This window comes from Pseudophryne corroboree, chromosome 7 (genome assembly GCF_028390025.1).
Source record: "Pseudophryne corroboree isolate aPseCor3 chromosome 7, aPseCor3.hap2, whole genome shotgun sequence".
Classification (NCBI taxonomy): domain Eukaryota; kingdom Metazoa; phylum Chordata; class Amphibia; order Anura; family Myobatrachidae; genus Pseudophryne; species Pseudophryne corroboree.
In genome coordinates this window covers 284,502,902-284,530,420 of record NC_086450.1, presented here as the reverse complement: position 1 = coordinate 284,530,420, position 27,519 = coordinate 284,502,902, and the positions used below count along the sequence as shown (strand labels likewise).

At 49.2% G+C, this 27,519-nt stretch overlaps 1 protein-coding gene across 2 annotated transcripts in view; it reads right to left on the bottom strand.

Moving 5' to 3' along the window:
- Positions 1-27,519, bottom strand: part of ARPC1A (actin related protein 2/3 complex subunit 1A) — a 450,685-nt gene that overhangs the window by 77,729 nt on the left and 345,437 nt on the right. For both annotated transcript variants that reach the window (XM_063934172.1, XM_063934171.1), the window contains exons 4-5: positions 6,513-6,735; positions 5,767-5,874 (exon numbers count right to left, since the gene is read on the bottom strand). In XM_063934172.1, coding sequence (XP_063790242.1) covers positions 5,767-5,874; positions 6,513-6,735 — 331 coding nt within the window. The remainder of the gene's footprint in view (positions 1-5,766; positions 5,875-6,512; positions 6,736-27,519) is intronic.

Genomic DNA, 27,519 nt, shown 5'->3' with positions numbered 1-27,519 from the left:
CTCACAACAACAATAACCCGATTTTTGTAACAATAACTATGTACAAGTAATGCAGACAATCCGCACTTGGGATGGGCGCCCAGCATCCACTACGGACTATGAGAAATAGAATTATCGGTAAGTAAATTCTTATTTTCTCTAACGTCCTAGTGGATGCTGGGGACTCCGAAAGGACCATGGGGATTATACCAAAGCTCCCAAACGGGCGGGAGAGTGCGGATGACTCTGCAGCACCAAATGAGAGAACTCCAGGTCCTCCTCAGCCAGGGTATCAAATTTGTAGAATTTAGCAAACGTGTTTGCCCCTGACCAAGTAGCTGCTCGGCAAAGTTGTAAAGCCGAGACCCCTCGGGCAGCCGCCCAAGATGAGCCCACTTTCCGTGTGGAATGGGCTTTTACAGATTTTGGCTGTGGCAGGCCTGCCACAGAATGTGCAAGCTGAATTGTACTACAAATCCAACGAGCAATCGTCTGCTTAGAAGCAGGAGCACCCAGCTTGTTGGGTGCATACAGGATAAACAGCCAGTCAGATTTTCTGACTCCAGCTGTCCTGGAAACATATATTTTCAGGGCCCTGACTACGTCCAGCAACTTGGAATCCTCCAAGTCCCTAGTAGCCGCAGGCACCACAATAGGCTGGTTTAAGTGAAATGCTGAAACCACCTTAGGAAGAAATTGAGGACGAGTCCTCAATTCTGCCCTGTCCGTATGAAAAATTAGGTAAGGGCTTTTATAGGATAAAGCCGCCAATTCTGAGACACGCCTGGCTGAAGCCAGGGCTAACAGCATTACCACTTTCCATGTGAGATATTTTAAGTCCACAGTGGTGAGTGGTTCAAACCAATGTGATTTTAGGAATCCCAAAACTACATTGAGATCCCAAGGTGCCACTGGAGGCACAAAAGGAGGCTGTATATGCAGTACTCCCTTGACAAACGTCTGAACTTCAGGAACAGAAGCTAGTTCTTTTTGGAAGAATATTGACAGGGCCGAAATTTGAACCTTAATGGACCCTAATTTGAGGCCCATAGACAGTCCTGTTTGCAGGAAATGCAGGAATCGACCCAGTTGAAATTCCTCTGTAGGGGCCTACCTGGCCTCGCACCACGCAACATCTTTACGCCAAATACGGTGATAATGTTGTACGGTTACATCCTTCCTGGCTTTGATCAGGGTAGGGATGACTTCATCCGGAATGCCTTTATCCTTCAGGATCCGGCGTTCAACCGCCATGCCGTCAAACGCAGCCGCGGTAAGTCTTGGAACAGACATGGTCCCTGCTGGAGCAGGTCCTTTCTTAGAGGTAGAGGCCACGGGTCTTCCGTGAGCATCTCTTGAATTTCCAGGTACCAAGTCCTTCTTGGCCAATCCGGAGCCACGAGTATAGTCTTTACTCCTCTCCTTCTTATGATTCTCAGTACTTTTGGTATGAGAGGAAGAGGCGGGAACACATACACTGACTGGTACACCCACGGTGTTACCAGAGCGTCCACAGCTATTGCCTGAGGGTCCCTTGACCTGGCGCAATATCTGTCCAGTTTTTTGTTGAGGCGGGACGCCATCATGTCCACCTTTGGTTTTTCCCAACGGTTCACAATCATGTGGAAGACTTCTGGGTGAAGTCCCCACTCCCCCGGGTGAAGATCGTGTCTGCTGAGGAAGTCTGCTTCCCAGTTGTCCACTCCCGGAATGAACACTGCGACAGTGCTATCACATGATTTTCCGCCCAGCGAAGAATCCTTGCCACTTCCATCATTGCCCTCCTGCTTCTTGTGCCGCCCTGTCTGTTTACGTGGGCGACTGCCGTGATGTTGTCCGACTGGATCAACACCGGCTGACCCTGAAGCAGAGGTCTTGCCTGACTTAGGGCATTGTAAATGGCCCTTAGTTCCAGGATATTTATGTGAAGTGACGTTTCCATGCTTGACCACAAGCCCTGGAAATTTCTTCCCTGTGTGACTGCTCCCCAGCCTCTCAGGCTGGCATCCGTGGTCACCAGGACCCAATCCTGAATGCCGAATCTGCGGCCCTCTAGGAGATGAGCACTCTGTAACCACCACAGGAGAGACACCCTTGTCCTTGGAGACAGGGTTATCCGCTGATGCATTTGAAGATGCGATCCGGACCATTTGTCCAGCAGATCCCACTGAAAAGTTCTTGCGTGGAATCTGCCGAATGGAATCGCTTCGTAAGAAGCCACCATCTTTCCCAGGACCCTTGTGCATTGATGTACTGACACTTGGCCTGGTCTTAGGAGGTTCCTGACTAGGTCGGCTAACTCCCTGGCTCTCTCTTTCGGGAGAAACACCTTTTTCTGTACTGTGTCCAGAATCATCCCTAGGAACAGCAGACGTGTCGTCGGAATCCGCTGCGATTTTGGAATATTTAGAATCCATCCGTGCTGTCGTAGTACTACTTGAGATAGTGCTACTCCGACCTCTAACTGTTCTCTGGACCTTGCCCTTATCAGGAGATCGTCCAAGTAAGGGATAATTAAGACGCCTTTTCTTCGAAGAAGAATCATCATTTCGGCCATTACCTTGGTAAAGACCCGGGGTGCCGTGGACAATCCAAACGGCAGCGTCTGAAACTGATAGTGACAGTCCTGTACCACAAACCTGAGGTACCCTTGGTGAGAAGGGCAAATTGGGACATGGAGGTAAGCATCCTTGATGTCCAGCGACACCATATAGTCCCCTTCTTCCAGGTTCGCTATCACTGCTCTGAGTGACTCCATCTTGAACTTGAACCTTTTTATGTAAGTGTTCAAGGATTTCAGATTTAAAATGGGTCTCACCGAGCCGTCCGGCTTCGGTACCACAAACAGCGTGGAATAATACCCCTTTCCCTGTTGTAGGAGGGGTACCTTGATTATCACCTGCTGGGAATACAGCTTGTGAATGGCTTCCAATACCGCCTCCCTGTCGGAGGGAGACGTTGGTAAAGCAGACTTCAGGAACCGGCGAGGGGGAGACGTCTCGAATTCCAATTTGTACCCCTGAGATACTACCTGCAGGATCCAGGGGTCCACTTGCGAGTGAGCCCACTGCGCGCTGAAATTCTTGAGACGGGCCCCCACCGTGCCTGAGTCCGCTTGTAAGGCCCCAGCGTCATGCTGAGGACTTGGCAGAAGCGGGGGAGGGCTTCTGTTCGTGGGAAGAGGCTGTCTGCTGCAGTCTTTTTCCCCTTCCTCTGCCCCGGGGCAGATATGAGTGGCCTTTTGCCCGCTTGCCCTTATGGGGACGAAAGGACTGAGCCTGAAAAGACGGTATCTTTTTCTGCTGCGAGGTGACTTGGGGTAAAAAGGTGGATTTCCCAGCCGTTGCCGTGGCCACCAGGTCCGATAGACCGATCCCAAATAACTCCTCCCCTTTATACGGCAATACTTCCATATGCCGTTTGGAATCCGCATCCCCTGACCACTGTCGCGTCCATAATCCTCTTCTGGCAGAAATGGACATCGCACTTACTCTTGATGCCAGAGTGCAAATATCCCTCTGTGCATCTCGCATAGAAATGCATCCTTTAAATGCTCTATAGTCAATAATATATTGTCCCTGTCCAGGGTATCAATATTTTCAGTCAGGGAATCCGACCAAGCCACCCCAGCACTGCACATCCAGGCTGAGGCGATTGCTGGTCGCAGTATAATACCAGTATGTGTGTATATACTTTTAAGGATATTTTCCAGCTTCCTATCAGCTGGTTCCTTGAGGGCGGCCGTATCAGGAGACGGTAACGCCACTTGTTTTGTTAAGCGTGTGAGCGCCTTATCTACCCTAGGGGGTGTTTCCCAACGTGCCCTAACCTCTGGCGGGAAAGGGTATAATGCCAATAACTTTTTAGAAATTAGCAGTTTTTTATCGGGGGAAACCCACGCTTCATCACACACCTCATTTAATTCATCTGATTCGGGGAAAACTACGGGTAGTTTTTTCACACCCCACATAATACCCTTTTTTGTGGTACTTGTAGTATCAGAAATGTTCAAAACCTCCTTCATTGCCGTGATCATGTAACGTGTGGCCCTACTGGAAAATACGTTTGTTTCCTCACCGTCGACACTGGAGTCAGTGTCCGTGTCTGTGTCTGTATCGACCTGAGGTAACGGGCGCTTTAGAGCCCCTGACGGTGTTTGAGACGCCTGTACAGGTATTAACTGATTTGCCGGCTGTCTCATGTCGTCAACAGTCTTTTGTAAAGTGCTGACACTATCACGTAATTCTTTCCATAAGACCATCCAGTCAGGTGTCGACTCCCTAGGGGGTGACATCACTAACACAGGCAATTGCTCCGCCTCCACACCATTTTCCTCCTCATACATGTCGACACAACGTACCGACACACAGCACACACACAGGGAATGCTCTGATAGAGGACAGGACCCCACTAGCCCTTTGGGGAGACAGAGGGAGAGTTTGCCAGCACACACCAGAGCGCTACATATATACAGGGATAACCTTATATAAGTGTTTTTCCCTAATATAGCTGCTGTATATATTTATATGCCAATTTAGTGCCCCCCCTCTCTTGTTTTACCCTGTTTCTGTAGTGCAAGACTGCAGGGGAGAGTCAGGGAGCCTTCCTCCAACGGAGCTGTGAGGAAAAAATGGCGCCAGTGTGCTGAGGAGATAGGCTCCGCCCCCTTCTCGGCGGCCTTTCTCCCGCTTTTTTATGGAAAAATTGGCAGGGGTTAAATGCATCCATATAGCCCAGGAGCTATATGTGATGTATTTTTTGCCAAAAAACGTGTTTTTATTGCGTCTCAGGGTGCCCCCCCCCCCCCAGCGCTCTGAACCCTCAGTGATTGGAGTGTGAAGTGTGCTGAGAGCAATGGCGCACAGCTGCGGTGCTGTGCGCTACCTTATTGAAGACAGGACGTCTTCTGCCGCCGATTTTCCGGACCTCTTCAGTCTTCTGGCTCTGTAAGGGGGCCGGCGGCGCGGCTCTGGGACCCATCCATGGCTGGGCCTGTGATCGTCCCTCTGGAGCTAATGTCCAGTAGCCTAAGAAGCCCAATCCACTCTGCACGCAGGTGAGTTCGCTTCTTCTCCCCTTAGTCCCTCGGTGCAGTGAGCCTGTTGCCAGCAGGTCTCACTGAAAATAAAAAACCTACTTTAAACTTTTACACTAAGCAGCTCAGGAGAGCCCCTTAGCTTGCATCCGTCTCGTTCGGGCACAAAAATCTAACTGAGGCTTGGAGGAGGGTCATAGGGGGAGGAGCCAGTGCACACCAGGTAGTCCTAAAGCTTTTTACTTTTGTGCCCAGTCTCCTGCGGAGCCGCTATTCCCCATGGTCCTTTCGGAGTCCCCAGCATCCACTAGGACGTTAGAGAAATCAATGTCAAGAAGTAAATAAGAGCATGTTGGATGAATTTTATGCCTAAATCACATTCAGGTATTCTCCTTATGTACTCGAAACGCCTGTTTGAAATAGTGTGCATTAGGGGACGAGTATGTACAATATTACAGTGATCTGCTATGCATCCCTCTAAGCTGCTGTGTGGAAATGTAGATTCACAATGCAATATGAAAAGAAAAAATATATATCTATTCGGTTTTGACTGTTATAGTACAAGTAACATATAGCAAACTTATTTCTTTCAAATGGGCTCTCCAGCAGTGAAATGCTTTGGAACCTGGTTAATCATGTTCTTGACTAAGTGCACCAGCATCAAAAATCAAAGCAGATTTGCTAAACATCAAAGTTTTCCCAAATATGGATTAAAAAACAACAACGAACGGACTGTTAAATGTATACTATACCTGGTTTTAAAGTCACAGGACCCTGCTGCTAGCAGAACATTATTGGGGTGCCAGTCCAGACTAAGTACAGTGGAACGAATCGGCTTCTTGATGTGTTTGCTCACCCACCTAGAATTGACAGATAGGTATGACTGTTTGAGTTGAAAGTCTGGCAAGACAGTTATTTAAAGTTTGGTAACAAAATACAAAGAACTGGAAAGGATTCTTTAATTAGAAAATGCCACAGTTAAGGGGGGTACACACGGAGAGATCCGTGCTTAAAATCTAAGCAATCTTGCTAGATTGCTTAGATTTTAAGCACGGATCTGCCGTATATATGCCCCCCAGCGATAGCGATGCGCGGGGCTATCGCCGGTGCTAGATTGAGCCTGCATGCAGGCTCAATCTAGCGGGTCGCTCACTTCACCGTTGTGTGAAGTGAGCGGCACCCCGTCGGCTTTCCCCCTCGCTCAGCACATCGCGCTGTGCTGAGCGGGGTGAGAGATGTGTGCTGAGCGGTCTGTGTTAAGATCGCTCAGCACACATCTCTCCCGTGAGTACCCCCCTTTAGTATGCCAAATTAACCAATTGGCATGCACTTCTCCCTGCTCTAATTCAATGAGAACAGCCGGTATGAAGCAGTGGGCAATACTCAGGATTTAATTAGCTAAGTGAACATGCTTTCTACTTGCCCTTCAAAACAAAAGTGCTTAACTTTTTTCCCTATGTCTTAATATAAAAATAAAGGGCACTAAGGAAAAACTTACCAGTCATTTTCAGACTCAAAGTAACACACAGATATGAGTCTTGCTCCGCTACCCACTGCAAACTTATTCTCCAAAGGAGACCACTTGACAAAGGTTGCTGCACGATTTATACGCAGGATGACAAGTGTGGGCTTCCATAGTCCATCCTTCTGGCTCCACACATACGCATTGCGATCAGCTCCACAGGTCACTATGCGATCACTTTTTGGAGCCCAATCAATGCCTACAGAAGCAAGACAGAAATTCTGAATGTACAAATATCCAAAAGCATAGCAGTGAAGTTTTACATAACAAGGCTAAAGGCCCGTACACACTGGTCGATATATCGGGCGTTCTCCTGAACGGCCGATATATCGCGGGACCGTTGGCCAGTGTGTACGGCCGATACGTCTGTGAACTCCGTCGTTCACAGACGTATCGCGTCAGCCCCGCAGCACAGCCGACGGCCAATATATCTACCGATATATTGGCGCGTCGCTGTGTGTGTACGGGTCGGTCGGCTGACCGCCCGTAAACATGCTGTGGCGGCCGGCGGTGATTGACAGCTGAACTGGGCGGGCGTGTGTACACGCCCGCCCAGTTCATGACGTCAGTCCCCGACGGATCGGGCAGTGTGTATGCACAGCACACTGCCCAATCCATCCATTGATATATCTGCAGATCAATTGATCTGCAGATATATCTATTAGTGTGTACCCACCTTAACTTACGTATCTGTCATGAAACTACAAACTGAACATTTAACATTCCTATGAATCATATTGTACATTTAAAGATACATTTTCTATCCACATCCCAAAGAAAAAAAAATTGTAATTCAATACAATACAAATTACTAGGGGCCCTATTTGGATTTGCATGCAAGCCTGATGGTTTACATACAAATCCGATGGTGGGAGAACTGCACATGCACAGGAAATAGGACCAGTTCTACACTTGTACAGAACAGGTCCTGCACGATTACATGAAGTCCCTCCCCCGTAACCGCAGTATGATTAACATGCAGCATTTGGGGGCCAGCGACCAGAACAGTGCTACAAAACTTGGACATGTCGCCCCTGTTTTGAAGGTGTGCCAAGCTCAAGGTCTGCATCATAGGATGCAGACTTCCTGGACCCAGTTTACCAATTCAGACCACCAGTCTGAGTAAGTGTTGGTTAGGGTTGACTGGCCAGGATGCTATGTCTTCGGACGCAGCACTCTGATCACAGATGCTGGCAGAAAACATCTTGTTCCTTCAGATACCTCCTGCAGGATTCAGTGATCGCGCTGAGCCACAAAAAAAGTGGGTCCCAGGGACCCCTCACTTTTAAAAATTGGGGTCCTACCTGTCCTATTCTGGGTCCCATCGGAATGAAGATTATTAATCTTATTAATGATTCAAATATGAAACCCCACAACTTGATTTGGACACTACAAAAGTGTTGCAAGGGGGAGAAGGGGGTGACAGTGCTGCTGGGCTGTGTAGCATACAGAACACTGCTCCAGAGCTGTACCTAGACATTTTGGTGCCCTTTGGCAGAAAGTAAATTGGTGGTCCCCCTCCCATATCGCAAAGTATGGACAGTGCGCGCCGAAGGCGCGCATAAAATAATTAGGGGTCTGGCTTTGTGGGGAAGGAGCTTGGCCACATAATAGTACCAATTCACATTACACCACAGAGTAGCGCCGCTTATACACATTGAACCAGGTAGAACCACCTATACACACTGCGCCAGGTTGAGCACGTTATACACACTGCGCCAGGTTGAGCACGTTATACACATTGCGCCAGGCAGAGCACATTACACATTGCACCAGGTAGAGCACGTTATACACATTGCACCAGGCAGAGCACGTTACACACATTGCACCAGGTAGAGCACGTTATACACAATACACCAGGTAGAGCACGTTATACACAATACACCAGGTAGAGCACGTTATACACATTGCGCCAGGCAGAGCACGTTATACACATTGCGCCAGGCAGAGCACGTTATACACATTGCGCCAGGTAGAGCACGTTACACACATTGCACCAGGTAGAGCACGTTATACACATTGCGCCAGGCAGAGCACGTTATATACACATTGCGCCAGGTAGAGCACGTTATACACATTGCGCCAGGTAGAGCACGTTATACACATTGCGCCAGGTAGAGCACGTTATGCACATTGCGCCAGGTAGAGCACGTTATGCACATTGCGCCAGGTAGAGCAGTATATAATGGCCACTGTGGGTGTGCATGTGATGGTCACTGTGTGGGGGGTGTATGTTGGCCACTGTGGGAGTATTTGGTGTGTTTATAATGGACACTAAGGAGGTATGGGCAGAGTGTATGATGGGCACTGCCCCATCCTCCAAATTTGCATCATTAGCTACCAACACTCTCCTCCCTCCCACACACATACGATCCCTCTGTTAGTTGATAACTTACTTAATCCCCCAGGGAGTGCAGCCGTATGCAGCCAGAGAGACACAGACTTCCTCGATGATCGCGCTGCGCTGGTTAGTGAGCAGCCACTGCGTGTGTCATAACACAGCCAGCCCTAGCTCGCAGCTGCTTCTTACTGTAGTTTGGAGCAGCACGGCGAGCACGCTGGCGGACAGGGAGGAGGGACGTCACGTCTCAGCCGCACTTGAATGGGGAGACATTGCGGGCAGCGCGATTGGACGGGGAGAAGCTGCGGGCAGCGCGATTGGACGGGGAGAAGCTGCGGGCAGCGCGATTGGACGGGGAGAGAGGCACTGAAGAATGGTATTGGCAGAGACGCACTGGTCAGTTAGAGACCCGCTCATTTTAAAAAAAAGAGTCCCCGTCTGCTTGTAGCGCGTAAAAACGCGCTATAGCGCGTATTTTGCGATCACTGGGATTAGCATTTTAGTTGTACGATATTGCACAGCTGCTTCCCTGCAGGTGTGCAATAACCTTCAAATCAGAATCAGGCCTGCATCTTCAGAGTCCTTTGCTTGATTTGATCTCAAACGGAAGTTTACCCTGAGATTCCCACTTTATGCCATACAACAGGTGGCTGTGCTACATCCTGGAGTCATATCTATGTACTGTATAATGCTTGCTTGTACAGTTATGTTCCCATGATATTCCGTCTCAATGTACTGTACTTTATCCTTCTGTAATCCCCTGCCATATATTTTTGTTTGAAATGTTCAAAACTTATATTCAAAGTCCAACATAGGTTTGTAGCAATTTGTAAATTGATAGGCGTAATAGATGACTAAAGACAAGAGCAAAATATTGAAACTTATCACCAATTATGGAATTCTCAATTCACTCTAACTTAATCCAAAGACTGTAAGAAATGAAAAAAGGAGAGACATTAAATATGGTAGTGTGGGGGGGCTGGCATGACACAGCATGGTGTAGGCAGCTTCCTGCCAGAGCTCCTGCTCTATCTCCTGTTTCCCTGGTGGCCTGTGGCTGAAAATAGGATTTTAATTACCTACCGGTAAATCCTTTTCTCGTAGTCCGTAGAGGATGCTAAGGTCCACACTAGTACCATGGGAAATAGACGGGTCCACTAGGAGCCATTGGCACTTTAAGAGTTTGAGGGAGATATCCAATTATCCCCGGAAATACATCGGGTCCGAAAAATGGCGGTTTTTCAAACTTTTTTCCGATGTTTGACAGTTTGTTTGGTTTTTTTTTCTACAGGCTATCCAGATTGATCGCCTGTAAAAATAAGATTTTCAACCTACCGGTAAATCTTTTCTCGTAGTCCGTAGAGGATGCTGGGGACTCCGTAAGGACCATGGGGGATAGACGGGCTCCGCAGGAGACATGGGCACTTTAAGAAAGACTTTAGGTCTGGGTGTGCACTGGCTCCTCCCTCTATGCCCTACCTCCAGACCTCGGTTAGAGAAACTGTGCCCAGAGGAGACGGACAGTACGAGGAAAGGATTTTTGTTAATCCAAGGGCAAAATTCGTACCAGCCACACCAATCACACCGTATAACTTGTGATATACTAACCAGTTAACAGTATGAAAACAACATAGCATCAGTCCAAGACCGATGAAAACTATAACATAACCCTTATGTAAGCAAAACTATATACAAGTCTTGCAGAATTAGTCCGCACTTGGGACGGGCGCCCAGCATTCTCTACGGACTACGAGAAAAAGATTTACCGGTAGGTTTAAAATCTTATTTTTTCTTACGTCCTAGAGGATGCTGGGGACTCCGTAAGGACCATGGGGATTATACCAAAGCTCCCAAACGGGCGGGAGAGTGCGGATGACTCTGCAGCACCAATTGAGCAAACAGGAGGTCCTCCTCAGCCAGGGTCTCAAACTTATAGAACTTTGCAAAGATGTTTGAACCCGACCAAGTAGCAGCTCGGCACAGCTGTAGTGCCGATACCCCTCGGGCAGCCGCCCAAGACGAGCCCACCTTCCTAGTGGAATGGGCCTTGATTTTGGTAACGGCAATCCTGCCGTAGAATGTGCCTGCTGAATCGTGTTACAGATCCAGCGAGCAATAGTCTGCTTTGAAGCAGGGCACCAACCTTGTTGGCTGCATACAGGACAAACAGTGCTTCTGTTTTTCTGACTCTAGCCGTTCTGGCCACGTAAATTTTCAAAGCCTTGACCACATCAAGGGACTCGGAATCCTCCAAGTCACGTGTAGCCACAGGCACCACAATAGGTTGGTTCATATGAAAAGATGTCCCCACCTTAGGCAAGAATTGAGGACGAGTCCGCAATTTCGCTCTATCCATATGGAAAAACCAGATAGGGGCTTTTATGAGACAAAGCGCCAATTCCGACACTCGCCTAGCCGAAGCCAAGGCTAATAACATGACCACCTTTCAAGTTTTAAGTGGTTCAAACCAATGCGACTTAAGGAAACTCAACACCACGTTAAGGTCCCAAGGCGCCACCTGAGGTACAAAAGGAGGCTAAATATGCAGCACTCCCTTCACAAAAGCCTGTACTTCTTGGAGAGAAGCCAATACTTTTTGAAAGAAAAATGGATAAGGCCGAAATCTGAACGTTAATGGAGCCTAATTTTAGGCCCAAATTCACTCCAGTTTGTAGGAAGTGAAGGAAACGGCCCAGATGGAATTCTTCCGTAGGAGCATTCCTGGCCTCCCAAGAAACATTTTCGCCATATACGGTGATAATGTTTAGAAGTCACGTCCTTCCTAGCCTTTATCAGCGTAGGAATGACCTCATCCGAAATGCCTTCTCCGCTAGGATCCGGCCTTCAACCGCCATGCCGTCAAACGCAGCCGCGGCAAGTCTTGGAACAGACAGGGCCCCTGTTGCAACAGGTCCTGTCCTAGAGGAAGAGGCCACGGATCTTCTGTGAGCATTTCCTGCAGATCCGGATACCAGGTCCTTCGTGGCCAATCTGGAACAATGAGAATTGTTCTCACTCCTCTCTTTCTTATTATTTTCAACACCTTGGGTATGAGAGGAAGAGGAGGAAATACATAGACCGACTGGAACACCCACGGTGTCCCTAGGGCGTCTACAGCTACCGCCTGAGGATCTTTTGATCTGGTGCAATACCTCTGTAGCTTTTTGTTGAGGCGGGACGCCCTCATATCTATCTGGGGTAATCCCCACTGACTTGCAATCTGTGCGAAGACTTCCGGATGAAGTCCCCACTCTCCTGGATGCAGGTCGTGTCTGCTGAGGAAGTCTGCTTCCCAGTTCTCCACTCCTGGAATGAACAGTGCTGACAGTGCGCTTACATGAATTTCCGCCCAGCGAAGAATTCTGGTGGCTTCCGCCATTGCCACTCTGCTCCATGTGCCGTCTTGGCGGTTTACATGAGCCACTGCGGTGATGTTGTTTGACTGGATCAGAATTGGTTGGTCGCGCAGTAATGTCTCCGCTTGACGTAGGACGCTCAGTTCCAGAATGTTGATGTGAAGACAAGTCGCTTGACTTGACCAAAGACCTTGGAAGTTTCTTCCCTGTGTGACTGCTCCCCAACCTCTGAGGCTCGCGTCCGTGGTCACCAGGATCCAGTCCTGAATGTCGAACCTGCAGCCTTCTAGAAGGTGAGCACCCTGCAGCCACCACAGGAGAGATACCCTGGCCCCGGGGAACAGGGAGATCAACTGATGAATCTGTAGATGTGACCCAGACCACTTGTCCAGCAGGTCCCACTGGAAAGTCCTCGCATTGAGTCTGCCGAAGGGAATGGTCTCGTATGATGCCACCATCTTTCCGAGGACTCGAGTGCAGTGATGCACTGACACCTGTTTTGGTTTCAATAGGTTCCTGACTAGAGTCATGAGTTACTGAGCTTTTTCTATCGGAAGATAAACTCTTTTCTGGTCTGTATCCAGAATCATGCCCAAGAAAGTCAGACGAGTCGTCGGAACCAACTGCGACTTCGGGATATTGAGAATCCAGCCGTGTTTCTGTAACACCTTCAGTGAAAGTGATACGCTGTTCAGTAGCTGCTCTCTTGATCTCACTTTTATGAGAAGATCGTCTAAGTACGGGATAATTGTGACACCTTGCTTGCGCAGGAGCACCATCATTTCCGCCATTACCCTGGTGAAAATCCTCGGGGCCGTGGAAAGCCCAAACGGCAACGTCTGAAATTGGTAATGACAATCCTGTACCGCAAATTTCAGGTACGCCTGATGAGGTGGATAAATGGGAACATGAAGGTATGCATCCTTTATGTCCAGAGATACCATAAAATCCCCCCTTCCAGGCTGGCGATAACCGCTCTTAGCGATTCCATCTTGAACTTGAACCTTTTCAATTATAGGTTCAGGGATTTTTAAATTTAATATGGGTCTGACCGAACCGTCCAGTTTCGGGACTACAAACAGGGTTGAGTAATATCCCCCCTTCCTTGTTAAAGCAGGGGAACCTTGACCACCACCTGTTTAGATACAATTAGTGAATTGCATTTAACACTATCTCCCCTTCCTGGGGAGAAGCTGGCAGGGCCGATTAGAAAAACCGGCGAGGAGGCACCTCTTTGAATTCCAGCTTGTAACCCTGAGAAGCAATTTCTATTGCCCAGGGATTCACCTGCGAGTGAACCCAGATGTGGCTGAAAATTCGAAGACGTGCCCCCACTGAGGCGGACTCCTTTAGCGTCATGCGGTGGATTTTGCAGAGGCCGGGGAGGACTTCTGGTTCCTGGGAACTAGCCGTGTTGTGCAGCTTTTTTCCTCTGCCCTTACCTCTGGCAAGAAAGGACGCACCTCGTACTTTGTTTCCTTGTGATCGAAAGGACTGCATTTGGAAATGTGGTGCTTTCTTAGGCTGTGAGGGAATCTAAGGCAAAAAATTTAGATTTACCAGCTGTAGCTGTGGAGACCAGGTCCGAGAGACCTTCCCCAAATAATTCCTCACCCCTGTAAGGTAAAACCTCCATATGCCTCTTTGAGTCGGCATCACCTGTCCATTGCCGGGTCCATAGGACTCGTCTAGCAGAAGTCGACATCGCGTCTTTGAGCATCTCTCATATATAAGACCGCATCTTTTATATGCCCTAGGGTCAATAAAATGGTATCCTTATCTAGGGTCCCAATTTTCGCTGATAAGGTATCTGTCCATGCTGCTACAGGGCTACAAACCCAGGCCGACACAATTGCCGGTCTGAGTAAGGTACCAGAATGTGTGCAAATGGACTTCAAGGTAATCTCCTGCTTGCGGTCAGGAGGATCCCTGAGGGTAGCCGTATCTTGGGATGGCCGCGCTACCTTTTTGGATAAGCGTGTCAATGCTTTTTCCACGCTAGGGGAGGATTCTCACCGTATCCTGTCCGTTGGCAGGGAAGGATACGCCATAAGATCCTTTTGGGAATCTGAAGTTTTTTTGTCTGGAGATTACCAAGCTTTTCCACATAATTCGTTCAACTCATGTGAGGGGGGAAAGGTTACCTCAGGTTTCTTTCCCTTATACATGTGTACCCTCGTGTCAGGGACAGGGGGTTCCTCTGTGATATGCAAAACATCTTTTATTGCAATAATCATATACATTTAGCCAATTTTGGCTGTAATTTTGCATCATCGTAGTCGACACTGGAGTCAGAATCCGTGTCGGTATCTGTATTTATTATTTGGGATAGTGGGCGCTTTTGAGACCCCGAAGGTCCCTGCGACATAGGGACAGACATGGGTCGACTCCCTGGCTGTACCCTAGCTTCAGCTCTAATCTTTTGTGCAATAAATTTCCATTAGCACATAAAACATTCCACATATCCATCCAGTCCGGTGTCGGCGTTGTCGACGGAGACACCACATTCATTTGCTCCCCGTCTTCTCTAGGAGAGCCTTTTACCTCAGACATGTCGACACACGCGTACCGACACCACACTCAGGGAATCCTCTTATCTGAAGACAGTTCCCCCACAAGGCCCTTTGGAGAGCCAGCACACACCCCAGCGCTATATGACCCAGGAAAAAACACAATAATAAGAATTTACTTACCGATAATTCTATTTCTCGGAGTCCGTAGTGGATGCTGGGGTTCCTGAAAGGACCATGGGGAATAGCGGCTCCGCAGGAGACAGGGCACAAAAAAGTAAAGCTTTACTAGGTCAGGTGGTGTGCACTGGCTCCTCCCCCTATGACCCTCCTCCAGACTCCAGTTAGGTACTGTGCCCGGACGAGCATACACAATAAGGGAGGCATTTTGAATCCCGGGTAAGACTCATACCAGCCACACCAATCACACCGTACAACTTGTGATCTAAACCCAGTTAACAGTATGACAACAGAAAGGGCCTCTTAAAGATGGCTCCTTAACAATAACCCGAATTAGTTAACAATAACTATGTACAAGTATTGCAGATAATCCGCACTTGGGATGGGCGCCCAGCATCCACTACGGACTCCGAGAAATAGAATTATCGGTAAGTAAATTCTTATTTTCTCTATCGTCCTAAGTGGATGCTGGGGTTCCTGAAAGGACCATGGGGATTATACCAAAGCTCCCAAACGGGCGGGAGAGTGCGGATGACTCTGCAGCACCGAATGAGAGAACTCCAGGTCCTCCTTTGCCAGGGTATCAAATTTGTAAAATTTTACAAACGTGTTCTCCCCCGACCACGTAGCTGCTCGGCAGAGTTGTAATGCCGAGACCCCTCGGGCAGCCGCCCAAGATGAGCCCACCTTCCTTGTGGAGTGGGCTTTTACAGTTTTAGGCTGTGGCAGGCCTGCCACAGAATGTGCAAGTTGAATTGTGTTACAAATCCAACGAGCAATCGACTGCTTAGAAGCAGGTGCGCCCAACTTGTTGGGTGCATACAATATAAACAGCGAGTCAGATTTTCTGACTCCAGCCGTCCTTGCAATGTATATTTTTAAGGCTCTGACAACGTCCAACAACTTGGAGTCCTCCAAGTCGCTAGTGGCCGCAGGCACCACAATAGGTTGGTTCAGATGAAATGCTGATACCACTTTAGGGAGAAAATGCGGACGAGTCCGCAGTTCTGCCCTATCCGAATGGAAGATTAGATAAGGACTTTTATAAGATAAAGCCGCCAATTCAGATACTCTCCTGGCAGAGGCCAGGGCTAGTAACATAGTCACTTTCAATGTGAGATATTTCAAATCCACCTTTTTCAATGGTTCAAACCAATGGGATTTGAGGAAATCTAAAACTACATTTAGATCCCACGGTGCCACCGGAGGCACCACAGGAGGCTGTATATGCAGTACTCCCTTGACAAAAGTCTGGACCTCAGGGACAGAGGCCAATTCTTTTTGGAAGAATATTGACAGGGCCGAAATTTGAACCTTAATGGATCCCAATTTGAGACCCATAGATAATCCTGATTGCAGGAAATGTAGGAAACGACCCAGTTGGAATTCCTCCGTCGGAACCCTCCGATCCTCGCACCACGCTACATATTTTCGCCAAATGCGGTGATAATGTTTCACGGTGACTTCCTTCCGTGCCTTAATCAAGGTAGGAATGACTTCTTCTGGAATGCCTTTCCCTTTTAGGATCTGGCGTTCAACCGCCATGCCGTCAAACGCAGCCGCGGTAAGTCTTGAAAAAGACAGGGACCCTGCTGTAGCAGGTCCCTTCTCAGAGGTAGAGGCCACGGTTCGTCCGTGAGCATCTCTTGAAGTTCCGGATACCAAGTCCTTCTCGGCCAATCCGGAACCACTAGTATTGTTCTTACTCTTCTTTGCCGTATGATCTTCAATACCTTTGGTATGAGCGGCAGAGGAGGAAACACATACACTGACTGGTACACCCAAGGAGTTACCAGTGCGTCCACAGCTATTGCCTGTGGATCTCTTGACCTGGCGCAATATTTGTCCAGTTTTTTGTTGAGGCGAGACGCCATCATGTCTACAATTGGTCTTTCCCAACGGTCTATTAACATGTTGAAGACTTCTGGATGTAGACCCCACTCTCCCGGATGAAGATCGTGTCTGCTGAGGAAGTCTGCTTCCCAGTTGTCCACGCCCGGGATGAACACTGCTGACAGTGCTATCACGTGATTCTCCGCCCAGCGAAGAATCTTGGCAGCTTCTGCCATTGCACTCCTGCTTCTTGTGCCGCCCTGCCTGTTTACATGGGCGACCGCCGTGATGTTGTCCGACTGAATCAACACCGGCTTTCCTTGCAGGAGAAGTTCTTATGTGAAGAGACTTTTCCAGACTCGTCCATACTCCCTGGAAGTTTCTTCCTTGTGTGACTGCTCCCCAGCCTCTCAGGCTGGCGTCCGTGGTCACCAGGATCCAATCCTGAATGCCGAATCTGCGGCCTTCTAATAGGTGAGCCTTCTGCAACCACCACAGAAGTGACACCCTTGTCTTTGGTGACAGGGTTATTCGCAGGTGCATCTGCAGATGCGACCCTGACCATTTGTCCAACAGATCCCTTTGGAATATTCTTGCATGGAATCTGCCGAATGGAATTGCTTCGTAAGAAGCCACCATTTTTCCCAGGACTCTTGTGCATTGATGTACTGACACTTTTCCTGGTTTTAGGAGGTTCCTGACCAGATCGGATAACTCCTTGGCTTTTTCCTCTGGAAGGAAAACCTTTTTCTGAACCGTGTCCAGAATCATTCCTAGGAACAGCAGACGAGTTGTCGGGATTAAATGGGATTTTGGAATATTCAGAATCCACCCGTGTTATCTTAGCACCTCTTGAGATAGTGCTAAAGCTGTCTCCAGCTGTTCTCTGGACCTTGCCCTTATTAGGAGATCGTCCAAGTATGGGATAACTAATACGCCTTTTCTTCGAAGAAGAATCATCATCTCGGCCATTACCTTGGTAAAGACCCGAGGCGCCGTGGACAATCCGAACGGCAGCGTCTGAAACTGATAGTGACAGTTTTGAACAATGAACCTGAGGTACCCCTGGTGTGCGGGGTAAATCGGAACGTGTAGATACGCATCCTTGATGTCCAAGGATACCATAAAGTCCCCTTCTTCCAGGTTCGCTATCACTGCTCTGAGTGACTCCATCTTGAACTTGAACTTTTTTATGTAGAGGTTCAAGGACTTCAGATTTAGAATAGGCCTTACCGAGCCATCCGGCTTCGGTACCACAAATAGAGTGGAATAATACCCCTTTCCTTGTTGTAATAGGGGTACTTTGACTATCACCTGCTGAGCGTACAGCTTGTGAATGGCTTCCAACACCCTCTCCCTTTCGGAAGAGACGGTTGGTAAGGCAGACTTCAGGAAACGATGAGGAGGATCCGTCTCTAATTCCAACCTGTACCCCTGAGATATTATCTGCAGGATCCAGGGGTCTACCTGCGAGTGAGCCCACTGCGCGCTGTAATTTTTGAGACGGCCCCCCACTGTCCCCGAGTCCGCTTGAGAGGCCCCAGCGTCATGCTGAGGTTTTTGCAGGAGCCGGGGAGGGCTTCTGAAACTGGGAAGGAGCTGCCTGTTGGTGTCTCTTCCCTCTTCCTCTGCCTCGTGGCAGGTACGACAAGCCCTTTGCTCTCTTATTTTTGTAGGAGCGAAAAGGCTGCGGTTGAAAGGTCGGTGCCTTTCTCTGTTGGGGAGTGACTTGAGGTAAAAAAGTGGATTTCCCGGCAGTAGCCGTGGCCACCAAGTCTGATAGACCAACTCCAAATAACTCCTCCCCTTTATACGGCAAAACCTCCATGTGACGTTTTGAATCCGCATCGCCTGTCCACTGTCGTGTCCATAAGGCTCTTCTGGCTGAAATGGACATAGCACTCACCCGAGATGCCAGTGTGCAAATATCCCTCTGTGCATCACGCATATAGATAAATGCATCCTTTATTTGTTCTAACGACAGTAAAACATTGTCCCTATCTAGGGTATCAATATTTTCAATCAGGGATTCTGACCAAACTACTCCAGCACTGCACATCCAGGCAGTTGCTATAGCTGGTCGTAGTATAACACCTGCATGTGTGTATATATTCTTTTGAATAACTTCCATCTTTCTATCTGATGGATCCTTAAGTGCGGCCGTCTCAGGAGAGGGTAACGCCACTTGTTTGGATAAGCGTGTGAGCGCCTTGTCCACCTTAGGGGGTGTTTCCCAGCGCGCCCTAACCTCTGGCGGGAAAGGGTATAATGCCAATAACTTTTTTGAAATTATCAACTTTTTATCAGGAGCAACCCACGCTTCATCACACACGTCATTTAATTCTTCTGATTCAGGAAAAACTGTTTGTAGTTTTTTCACACCATACATAATACCCTGTTTTACGGTATCTGTAGTATCAGCTAAATGTAACGTCTCCTTCATTGCCAAAATCATATAACGTGTGGCCCTACTGGAAAATACGTTTGAATTTCTACCGTCGTCACTGGAATCAGTGCCCGTGTCTGGGTCTGTGTCGACCGACTGAGGCAAAGGGCGTTTTACAGCCCCTGACGGTGTTTGAGGCGCCTGGACAGGCATTAATTGATTGTCCGGCCGCCTCATGTCCTCAACTGACTGTTTAAGGGAAGATAAACCATCACGTAATTCCACAAATAAAGGCATCCATTCTGGTGTCGACCCCCTGGGGGGTGACATCTGCATATTTGGCAATTGCTCCGCCTCCACACCAATATCGTCCTCATACATGTCGACACCACGTACCGACACACACCGCAAACTCACAGGGAATGCTCTAATGAAGACAGGACCCACTAGCCCTTTTGGGGAGACAGAGGGAGAGTCTGCCAGCACACACCACAAAGCGCTATATAAACAAGGGATATCCTTATATTAAGTGCTCCCTTATAGCTGCTTTAATATATATATATATAGCCATTAATGTGCCCCCCCTCTCTGTTTTACCCTGTTTCTGTAGTGCAGTGCAGGGGAGAGACCTGGGAGCCGTTCTGACCAGCGGAGCTGTGACAGAAAATGGCGCCGTGTGCTGAGGAGATAGGCCCCGCCCCTTTTTCGGCGGGTTCTTCTCCCGCTATTTTTCCAGTCAGGCAGGGGTTAAATATCTCCATATAGCCCCTATGGGCTATATGTGAGGTATTTTTAGCCTTGTATAAGGTTTATATTTGCCTCTCAGAGCGCCCCCCCCCAGCGCTCTGCACCCTCAGTGACTGCCCAGTGAAGTGTGCTGAGAGGAAAATGGCGCACAGCTGCAGTGCTGTGCGCTACCTTATGAAGACTGAGGAGTCTTCAGCCGCCGGTTTCCGGACCTCTTCACGCTTCAGCATCTGCAAGGGGGTCGGCGGCGCGGCTCCGGGACCGGACTCCACGGCTGGGCCTGTGTTCGATCCCTCTGGAGCTAATGGTGTCCAGTAGCCAAGCAGCAAATCCACTCTGCATGCAGGTGAGTTTACTACTTTCCCCCTAAGTCCCACGTTGCAGTGATCCTGTTGCCAGCAGGACTCACTGTAAAGAAAAAAACCTAAACTAAACTTTCTCTAAGCAGCTCTTTAGGAGAGCCACCTAGATTGCACCCTTCTCGTTCGGGCACAAAATCTAACTGGAGTCTGGAGGAGGGTCATAGGGGGAGGAGCCAGTGCACACCACCTGACCTAGTAAAGCTTTACTTTTTTGTGCCCTGTCTCCTGCGGAGCCGCTATTCCCCATGGTCCTTTCAGGAACCCCAGCATCCACTTAGGACGATAGAGAAAAATATGTTTACCCAGTAGCGCTGTGTATATATGTATATATGCGCCTAATTATGTGCCCCCCCCTCTTCTTTAAAACCCTCTTTCACTGTGGCATAAGCAGGGGAGAGTCCGGGGAGCTTCCTCTCAGCTGTGCTGTGGAGAAAATAGCGCTGGTGAGTGCTGAGGGAGAAGCCCCGCCCCCTCGGCGGCGGGCTTCTGTCCCGCTCAAATACACAAAAAATTAGCGGGGGCTCTTATATATATATATATATATACACACACACACATACACACACATATACACACACACATACACACACACATACACAGTGGCCAGCTGTATACATATATACTTTTGCCAAAGAGAGGTTCGTATGCTGCCCAGGGCGCCCCCCCCTGCGCCCTGCACCCTTACAGTGACTGCCGTGTGTGAGGTGTATGGGAGCAATGGCGCACAGCTTTACTGCTGTGCGTTACCTCCGTGAAGATCTGAAGTCTTCTGCCGCCTCTGAAGTCTTCTTTCTTCTCATACTCACCCGGCTTCTATCTTCCGGCTCTGTGAGGAGGACAGCGGCGCGGCTCCGGGACGAACTCCAGGGTGAGACCTGTGTTCCGACTCCCTCTGGAGCTAATGGTGTCCAGTAGCCTAAGAAGCAGAGCCTTGAAACTCACAGAAGTAGGACTGCTTCTCTCTCCTCACTCCCTCGATGCAGGGAGTCTGTTGCCAGCAGGCTCCCTGAAAATAAAAAACCTAACAAAATACTTTCTGACAGGAAACTCAGGAGAGCTCCCTGTAATGCACCCAGTCTCCTCTGGGCACAGTATCAAACTGAGGTCTGGAGGAGCAGCATAGAGGGAGGAGCCAGTGCACACCCACACCTAAAGTCTTTCTTAAAGTGCCCATGTCTCCTGCGAAGCCCGTCTATCCCCCATGGTCCTTACGGAGTCCCCAGCATCCTCTAGGACGTAAGAGAAAAAGAAAAAAAAAACCTTCTCCCGAAAACACACAGGTTCAGTGAAACTGGGGGTTCTGCTTCACCTGCCGCGGCTTATCAGAGCTAATTAGCTACCCCCCCGGCGGGACAATTAGCCCCGGTAAAATTACCGGGGCTAATTGGATATCCCCCTGAGAGTGTGGGCTGGCTCCTCACTCTATGCCTCTCCTACCAGACCCAGTCTAGAAACTGTGCCCGAGGAGACGGACATCTTCGAGAGAAGGATTATACAGATAGTGGCGAGATTCACACCAGATCACACACAAGGCAAACCAAGCTAACTAGATTGAAACGGCTGAAAGAGATTACTTACCATGTAACAAAACAGCACTTACTAATAACTAAGTAGTACTGAACTAAACCACTGCAGGATCACGAAGCGCTGGGCGAGTGCCCAGCATCCTCTACTGACTACAAGAAAAGGATTTACTGGTAGGTAATTAAAATCCTATTTTCTCTTACATCCTAGAGCAGCCTTTTTCAACAGGTGTGCCGCGGCACACTGGTGTGCCGCGAGCAGTTTCCAGGTGTGCCGCCTGCACACAGACCCGCTGCCGCCTGCATACAGACCTGCCGCCGACCGCACACCGACCCGCTGCCGCCTGCATACAGACCTGCCGCCAACCGCACACAGACCCGCTGCCGCCCGCCACACAGACTTGCCGCAGCAGCCAGCCAGATATGCCTGGTTGCCGGGCAGCGCTGCACTTCAGTGACAGCCGGCTCGTGACCTATGGTGACTCATAGGTAACGCACCGCACGTCTCGTTCCCCTGTTTGCAGTGCACAGTACACTCGACACTCACTCGCTACTGCTCCTCCATTAATGTGTGAGGAATTACTATGGCGGGGGGAGGTGTGAGGAATTACTATGGCGGGGGGGAGGTGTGTGGAATTACTATTGGGGGTAGGTGTGTGGAATTACTATAGGGTGGGGAAGGTGTGTGGTATTACTATAGGGAGGGAGGTGTGTGGAATTACTACAGGGGGGAAGGTGTGTGGTATTACTATAGGGAGGGAGGTGTGTGGTATTACTATAGGGGGGGGAGGTGTGTGGTATTACTATAGGGGGGAGAGGTGTGTGGTATTACTATAGGGGGGGGAGGTGTGTGGTATTACTATAGGGGGGAAGGTGTGTGGTATTACTATAGGGGGGGAGGTGTGTGGTATTACTATAGGGGGGAGGGGTGTGTGATATTACTATAGTGGGGAAGGTGTGTGGTATTACTATAGGGGGGGGAGGTGTGTGGTATTACTATGCGGGGGTGCAGGTGTGTGTGTTTTATTACTGCGGGCCCGAAAAAAAAGATGGTGTGCCTTGGCAATTTTAAAATCTTGGTTAGTGTGCCACGAGTTTAAAAAAGTTGAAAATCACTGTCCTAGAGGATGCTGGGGTCCACAGTAGTACCATGGGGATGTACCAAAGCTCCCAGAACGGGAGGGAGAGTGCGGAGGCTCCTGCAGAACTGATTGACCAAACTTCAGGTCCTCAGATACCAAAGTATCGACTCTGTAGAACTTTGCGAACGTGTTCGACCCAAGTAGCCGCTCGGCAGAGTTGTATACCGAGACACCCCGGGCAGCCGCCCAGGAAGAATCCACCTTACGAGTAGAGTGGGCCTTAACAGACGTAGGACACGGCAATCCTGCCGAAGAATATGCATGCTGGATAGTGAACCTGATCCAGCGAGGGATCGTCTGCTTAGAAGCAAGACACCCAATTTTCTTGGGATCATACAGGACAAACAGAGAGTCCGATTTTCTGTGATGAGCTGTCCACTTCACATAGATTTTCAGAGCTCTTACAACATCCAAAGACTTTAATGAAATTGAGGAGTCAGTAGCCACTGGCACCACAATAGGTTGGTTGATAAGAAATGCCGAGACAACCTTGGAAGAAACTGTTGACGTGTCCGGAGCTCAGCTCTATCTTCATGGAAGATCAAGTATGGGCTTTTACAGGACAATGCCCCCAACTCCGACACACGTCTAGCAGAAGCTAAGGCCAACAACGTGACAGCCTTCCATGTAAGAAATTTGACCTCAACCTCCTGTAGAGGCTCGAACCAGTCCGATTGGAGGAACTGCAACACCACGTTAAGGTCCCAAGGCACCGTAGGTGGTACAAAGGAAGGCTGGATGTGCAGAACCCCTTTCAGAAAAGTCTGAACCTCAGGGAGGGCACAGCCAATTGTTTCTGGAAGAAAATGGATAGGGCTGAAATCTGGACCTTCACAGATCCCAACCTCAGGCCCATATCTACACCGGCTTGTAGGAAGAGGAGAAACCGTCCCAGTTGAAACTCCACCGCAGGAAATTTCTTGGACTCACACCAAGATACATATTTTCTCCAAATTCGATGGTAATGTTTAGACGTTACTCCTTTCCTAGCCTGTATCAGGGTAGTAATAACCTTGTTCGGAATGCCCTTTCGAGCTAGTATCAGGCGTTCAACCTCCATGCCGTCAAACATAGCCGCGGTAAGTCTTGATAGGTAAACGGCCCCTGCTGCTACTGCAGCAGGTCCACCCGAAGAGCAAGAAGCCTCGGCTCTTCTTGCAGTAGATTCGCGTACCAAGCCCTTCTTGGCCAGTCTGGAGCAATGAGGATCGCTTGAACTCTTGTTCTCCTTATGAGCTTTAGAACTCTTGGGATGAGTGGAAGTGGAGGAAACGCGTATAGCGACTGGAACACCCATGGAGTCACTAGGGCGTCCACCGCCACTACTTGCGGGTCCCTCGACCTGGAACAATACCGCCAAAGCTTCTTGTTGAGACGAGAGGCCATCATGTCGATCTGGGGTACGCCCCAAAACCTGTTACTGCCTTGAACACCTCCGGATGAAGACCCCACTCCCCTGGATGGAGATCGTATCTGCTAAGGAAGTCCGCTTCCCAGTTGTCCACTCTCGGAATAAAGATTGCCGACAGCGCCAACGCATGTTTTTCTGCCCAGAGGATGATTCTTGTTACCTCTGACATTGCATCTCTGCTCTTCATTCCGCCCTGTCGGTTTATGTAAGCCACTGTCGTCACATTGTCCTCCTGCACTTGAACGGCCCGATTTCTCAGAAGATGGGCCGCCTGGAGAAGACCATTGTAGGCGGCTCTTAGTTCCAGAATGTTTATTGGCAGGCCGGCTTCCAGACTTGACCACCTTCCTTGGAAGGTTTCCCCTTGAGTGACTGCCCCCAGCCCCGGAGACTTGCATCCGTGGTTAGAAGGATCCAGTCCTGAATCCCTAATCTGCAGCCCTCCAGAAGGTGAGGTAACTGCAGCCACCAGAGGAGTGAAATCCTGGCCTTTGGTGACAGACTTATTCTCTGGTGCATGTGTAGATGGGATACTGACCACTTGTCCAGGAGATCCAGTTGTAAGGACCGAGCGAGAAACCTCTCTTACTGCAGAGCCTCATAAGAGGCCCCCATCTTTCCCAGAAGGTCGAATGCACTGATGAACAGACACCCGGGTTGGCTTCATGACATCCCGGAAGATCGTTTGAAGCAATAACGCTTTTTCCTCTGGAAGAAACACCCTCTGCACGTGTCGAGGATCATTCCCAGAAAAGACAACCACCTGGTTGGTTCCAAATGTGATTTTGGAAGAATCAGGATCCAACCATGTTCCCTGAGAAGATGGGTTGTGAGAGCTATGGACCGTAACAGCTTCTCCTTGGATGATGCATTTATCAACAGATCGTCTAGATACGGAATTATGTTCACCCCCTGTCTGCGGAGGAGAATCATCATTTCCGCCATCACCTTGGTGAATACCCTCGGTGCTGTGGAGAGGCAATGGAACTAAAAATGACAACCCAACAGTGCGAATCGAAGATAAGCTTGATGCGGCGGCCAAATCGGAATGTGGAGGTACGCATCCTTGATATCCAGGGATACCAGGAATTCCCCCTCCTCCAGACCTGATATCACTGCCCTTAGAGACTCCATTTTGAACTTGAACTCCTTCAGAAAGGGGTTTAGTGATTTTAAGTTCAGAATGGGCCTGACCGAACCATCCGGTTTCGGTACCACGAAAAGGTTTGAATAGTAACCTTTGTTTTGCATATGAGGTGGTACTGGAACAATGACATGTGCCTCCACCAACTTCTGGATGGCTTCTTGCAGGACAGTCCTGTCTGCCAGCAGAGCTGGCAAGCCTGATTTGAAAAATCGGTGAGGAGGGAGATATTAAAATTCCAGTCTGTACCCCTGGGACACAATATCTTACACCCAGGGGTCCAGGCCTGATGACACCCAGACATGGCTGAAATGCCTGAGTCTCGCTCCCACCGGCCCCACCTCCGGGGCGTGCAGTCCACCGTCATGCGGAGGACTTTGGTGTACCTTAAGCAGGTTTCTGTTCCTGGGAACGTGCAGCCGCAGGTTTCTTGGACTTGGGCCGACCTCCCCGAAAGAAGGTGTTGGACGGCTTGGCCTTTCTGGGCTTGGTAGGCCGAAAGGGCTGTGATGTAGCTGAAGAAAAGGGTTTCTTCGGAGCAGGTGTAGCTGAGGGAAGAAAAAGGTGACTTACCAGCCGTGGAGATCCACGCATCGAACGCTTCCCCAAAGAGAGCCTGACCTGTGTAGGGTAGGGTCTCCACACTTCTCTTGGATTCCGCGTTGGCAGACCACTGGCGCAACCACTGTCCTCGACGAGCTGATACAGACATGGAAGAAATTCCCGCAGCCATGGAACCCAGGTCTTTCATGGATTCTACCACAAATCCTGCCGAATCCTGAATGTGACATAAAAACAATCCAACATCACATTTCTCCATAGTATCCAAGTCTTTGTCACAACTGATGGCTGAGGCTGACTGAGGGAAGCCTCAGTTGTAGGGGCTGACATGTAGGTGAACCTTGGAGGTTAGATTAGGTTCCTAGACATGCAGTAAGATTATAATCCCCATGAGCCCGAAGGCGTGACCAAAACAAAGGAGTAAAATTATAAAAAGTAAGTTTATTGAACACACAGTATAACTCTTGGCAAAGAGATAGCATCAACAGCGAGTGCAGAATAAAAATGCAGTACAGTTCCTGAGTATGCAATTGGTATTTGATACTGTGGCTATGCAGAACAAGATCACAGAGTACTTTGCTAGAATCCGGATTTGGAAAGTCCGAGGCCACAGCTAACCGCTGTAAAGAGGAAATAACAAGTACTGCACAGCAGATGGTAACAGGAGACTGGAATAGGCACTGATACACTGAGGTTGAAATATTGTAGATAGAATTGCCAGAGACTACCGGACGGAACCGGTGTGAGGAAAGCTGTGCTTAAACTCACCACGAGAGCAACAGTTCGATGGTGAGCATCGATGGATACTGTGGTCCGATGTTGTGTGGGATGAAATGCAGGGCGATATATGAATACCGCTGGAGATGAGCTGAAGCACCGCTGAAGACAAATGGTAACACCCAACACTGCTTGAAGCTGGAAGCGATGGATGGCTGGAAGCTAGAAGCCAGTGACAAATGTACCTTGAAGCTAGAGAGCAATGCAGTAGTGCAGAGCGATATAGCAATACCGCCAGAGATGAGGTGAAGCACCGCTGAAGACAGATGGAAACACCCAACACTGCTGGAAGCCAGTGACAGATGTACCTTGAAGCTTGAGAGCGATGCAATAGTGTAGAGCGATATAGGAATACCGCTGAAGGTGATATGAAGCGACACTGTAGGCAGATGGTAAGATCAATCACTGCTGGAAGCTGAAAGCACACCCTGGAAGCCAGTGACACTACCATAGAAGCTAGAGTGCGATGCTGTAGATAACTGGAAACAATAATGATGCCAGAATACCGCTGGAAGCTGGAGGCAGAATAGAACCTGTGCTGAAAGCCGGTATCAGGATTGCTGTAGAAAGCCAGGAAGCAGGGCTGGAACACTGCAGGAGTCAGGCTGCACCGCAAGATGGTAATTGGTGTCGGTCTCTTGGAGAAGCTGAATCACAGGAGCTGGAATACCTGGAAAGTCAAGCTGAGAATTCACCAAACAGGAGAGACA